At 34.8% G+C, this 4411-nt stretch overlaps 1 protein-coding gene across 1 annotated transcript in view; it reads right to left on the bottom strand.

Moving 5' to 3' along the window:
- LOC145800366 (protein NRT1/ PTR FAMILY 5.5-like) overlaps positions 1-4073 on the bottom strand; it is a 4283-nt gene extending 210 nt beyond the window's left edge. Inside the window, exons 1-4 of the mRNA XM_082890028.1 lie at positions 3894-4073; positions 2063-2604; positions 333-894; positions 1-126 (exon numbers count right to left, since the gene is read on the bottom strand). The exon at positions 1-126 is cut by the window's left edge and continues 210 nt beyond it. Coding sequence (XP_082746154.1) covers positions 1-126; positions 333-894; positions 2063-2604; positions 3894-4073 — 1410 coding nt within the window. The remainder of the gene's footprint in view (positions 127-332; positions 895-2062; positions 2605-3893) is intronic.
- Positions 4074-4411: the final 338 nt, after the last annotated feature.

Here is a 4411-nt window from a genome sequence, read left to right as displayed (position 1 = left end):
ACTCTGTTTTCCTCCTCTTTCACTCACCTTCCCCGCTACATACACTGATAGAGCACTCCCTATATACCCCAACCCCGTCACACCGACACCAAAATGGACCACGTAAGTCCTCATTGATGTCCCAACCTGTCAAAAATTGAGGGCATAACAAATTATTTATTTAAATAATAAATTATAAAAAGAAAAAAGAAAAAAAAAGAAGGAGAACTTATAGTGAACATGCATGGAAGCTAAATCCATATAAAAACACGTAACACTTATTGACAGAGGCATGCAGTCACTCTGTGTTTGATGGATTTTTATTTTAAAATAAACTTGAAATTCTAAGCAACCTGATCGAACAAGATGGCTTCAACACTGTTTTCAAGAATCCCATCAAGGCCACCGATGAGTACGAACTGTGGAAGCAACCAAAACACGCTCATCGGAATCCTCTCCTCAGGTTTGTCAACCAACCCATGAGTCCTCACCACATTTAGCCTTTTTGTTTCCACTTTAGCAGCAATAATGCAACATAGAATTGCAAAAACCATCGACACAGCAACACCAATGAGAGGAGCATAGTGTCGCGCCCCTGACCCGCCTAGCTTGACGGCAAGCTTGTAGTATAATTTGGCGAATTGTTGTTTGCCTTGGTTGTAGAACCAGAGAAGGATTACGATGGGGATTGAGAGTTTGCCGAGCTTGTGGGTCATGTGGTTTGCTTGCTCGATGAAGTATGCGTTGCCAATGGCAGAGACAACGCCGCAGAAAATGAAAGTGGTGCATAAAGGGATCATTCGAATGGTGAGTTTGGTTTCTTCTATCTCTGTAACTCTGCAGAGTTTCCATCTGTTTTTCTGTTGTTCTTCTAGAGGCTTTGCTGGTAATATAATTGCAGCCTTGTCTAGACACCTGCATTTCAAAAATGGATTAATTTAATTAAAATTAGTTCACTTTCAAACATATTGTCTAAATTGTTGACGGAACCATAGTAATAAAATAATTTGGCCAAATTATATCGATTTTCTTTGGACTTTGGTCCTTGTAACATTTTGACATTTGTAATTTCAATTAGCTTGATTTGATTTTGAATTTATGATTGTGTTTTGGTTTGATTCAATTGATTACAATTTTACTTTTTTTTTTCAATTTTTTTAATAGAAAATCTGCATATAAGCGGCATGTGTCATGTTGTTATAGACAAATGTTATCAATTGAATCAAATTGATCCAAAATTTAAAATTAATGGTTAAAATTAAACTAATTTAAACAACATGGACCAAAATAATATAAGGGCAAATTGCAGAGATTATCGATGTAATTTACCTTAAAATAAACATATAATTTTTAAAATATGCATTTTATGTGACTTTTGCCTTCAAAATTTTTAATTTGTTAATTTGATCCTCAAACACTATGATATTATGAGAAAATATCATTTCTCCCCTCAAACTATCATTCAAAAATCAATTAGACCCCTGTTCTTTTATTAATATCAATTTTATACTTAAACTATTTGATTTTAATTCAATTTTATCTCCACCATCAATTGCCGCCTATAGTCAAACATAAATTGCTGATGTGGCACCGAAATTTTATTTAAAATTTCATTTTATCCCCAAACTATTCTCAAAATATTAGTTAGACCCTTGAATAAAATAAAGTTTATGGGTTTAATTAATATTTTAGAGATAGTTTAGGATAAAATGAAATTTCAAATGAAATTTTAGTATTACGTGAGTAGTTCCGTTTGATTATAAAAGATAACTAACAGTTGAGATAAAATTAATCTAAAATCAAATAGTTTATGTATAAAATTGATATTATTAAAAAAAAATATGAGTTGAATTGATATTTAAGTGATAATTTTGGAGAGCAACATAATATTTCCTCCATTTTTATCATCAGTTTTACATATCAATGAAAAAATTATCCAATCATTCTAATTTTTTTCAGAGATGATCTATGCCAAGAGACCCAATAGAATGAATAACTCGAATCACCAAAGTCAGACCGGTGGTGAACTTTATGTTCGAAATATCATGGTTGAATCTTCTAATTTGATCAAGTTCAGAGATACCTTAGGTGACGTGAGTGAGGCAACAAATCAACATCATCAACACTCCTTGTTTCATAGAGCCGATCAGCCTCCTTTGGGCACTTACAAAACATCTTGGAGGTTGCAGCCACAAGCACTCTAGACACAATGGTGAGCGAACTACCCTGCGGCTTAACACAATTGTACGAACCCGAACCACTCAAGAATAGCAGTGTAGCAACCATTGTGCAAATGGCCGGTATGAAAAACCGAATCGACCATAACCTTATATATGTAATCGCAATGACAGCACCTATAGGGACAAGGACTGCGATGTATGTGCCCACAAACATGGTGATGAACGTGTCCGTAGTGAAGTTGTCGAGTACATCTTCTGAGAATTGCTCGGCTATGAAAGCGCCTAGTGAAATTAAGTGACCCGAGTGTCCCAGAGCTATTAGAGCTAGTGCTGTGTAGAAGAGTATTTTCTGTGCCTCGCCAATGCATTCGGGCTCGTATAGACTGCAAGTGCCTGTGGCCTTGGCGAGGACCGGAGGGGTTGACATTGTTAGGAATCCCAAACCCTGCACACAGAGAAGTTTGCGTCTGAGAAGACAAATCTTATAGAATTGCTAGCATAGCCCATGACAATCAATAAGGAGTAATTTAAGTGTTTGGTTGATATAACACGGTGATAATAAGTTTGGTTTCAAGGAGTCTTATATTCCCTATCTAAAAACAAAAAAGTCTTATATTCAAGTCTTGTGATTTAAAATTTTAGTAACCATGATTTGGAAGAGATGTACTATCATGTGATTTGGAGAATAGGCTTACTCACAAATATATTTTAATGAATATGAGGTTACAAGTTCAAATCTCACAGACAATTTTTAGAGTGCAAAGACTCATGTCCATTAATCCTAGGCAGTGATTCATTTCCACTATGCCCTCGGTAGGGTTGGGCTCAGGCTATGATTTAGTTTGTCTCCAAGGACTTATGAAGCATGGGTGCGGATACAGATATTGGTATGGGAACGATACAATATGTCGGTACGGTAAAACCTAAAAAAAATAATAAAATACGGATACGATATTTGATACGTCAATAAATTTTTTATTTTTTATAATTTATAGTTTGAAATTCAATTTACAAATCAAAATTCAATACCAAAACTAAAAAGAGAAATTACAAAACCAAAAAGAAAAAAATCATAATTCAACAATACCAATACTAAAGCAAAGTGTATAAACTATTTTAATGTCATTAAATAGGAAAAATTATAAAACAAAGTTTCATTTCAAAAGTAAGCTAAGCAAAATTTAAAAACTTGAAATTTTAGTTTTCACTTCCATCAGCTTCAACATTGAATAATATATCTTTCATCGCTGGCACATCAAGTAAATGATTTGCAATTTTAAGTAAATAAGAACTATCTAATAAATTAAATGCATCTCTATCAATGTCCTATAACTTGGTGTACACCTGATGTACCCATTAAGTACTTATGGAGTACCCAACTGTCAAAAAATATATAAAAAGTATCCAGTATGTATTTTGAGTACCTAATACACATACAGTCCTATCGGTACAAGTATCAATACCCGGTAAACACTCGGTATGAATATGACAATATTTTCAGAGTATCCATACTTCATAGCCAAGGACGGTCTGTGGATACCCTGCGAAGTTTGCAAACCCCTCATTTATAGGACCATTTAGGCCCCTCTTGTTTAGCTCATCAGTGATGGAGCTCCTGTATACGGTCACACTTAAGAAGAATTGTCATGCGTTGATCGCCTCTACTCTATTTTGATTAGACTTTGAAAAAAAGCACGACAGTTTGGGGAGTTGGGAAGAAGAGGAGAAACTCACTGCACTATAGGCAAAATTGGAGATGAGAAGCATCCAGTAGTTACCCAAGAAGGCATCAACGAGGAATTGCATAGGCAAGAGCATAATTGCCATCAATCCCCCAAACACATTGATAATTGCAGCAGCATGAGTGAAGTTGAGCTTCCAAACATTTGTTAAGTATAGCATCATCATCCACATGGCGTACCCGGCTAGTAAGTCAGCCCACATCAGAACTATTATAGGATCGATGAAAGATAACAAAACAAACCAACATGTTAGCACTCCATATACTACATCAAAATGGATTAAATTACTAAGGAATTCGATAAATATATACTAATTACCGAAGATTCTCACAAACGACGGCATTTTCGTGTTTAATTATGTTCTTCCTCTCTCTTTCTGTGAAAGATGAACAATAACAGTTAGACGAACACACAAAAGAATTAGTGTCGAACGTGAATGATAAATTAGCTTTAATGCTATAAATTGTTAGAAGTTTTCGTAAATTAGGTGACCTCAAGCATTGTCACATA

This window comes from Camellia sinensis, chromosome 10 (assembly GCF_055761805.1).
Source record: "Camellia sinensis isolate YWXY chromosome 10, ASM5576180v1, whole genome shotgun sequence".
Taxonomy (NCBI): domain Eukaryota; kingdom Viridiplantae; phylum Streptophyta; class Magnoliopsida; order Ericales; family Theaceae; genus Camellia; species Camellia sinensis.
The sequence above is the reverse complement of the archived record's forward strand: the minus strand, read 5'-3'. Positions and strand labels throughout refer to the sequence as shown.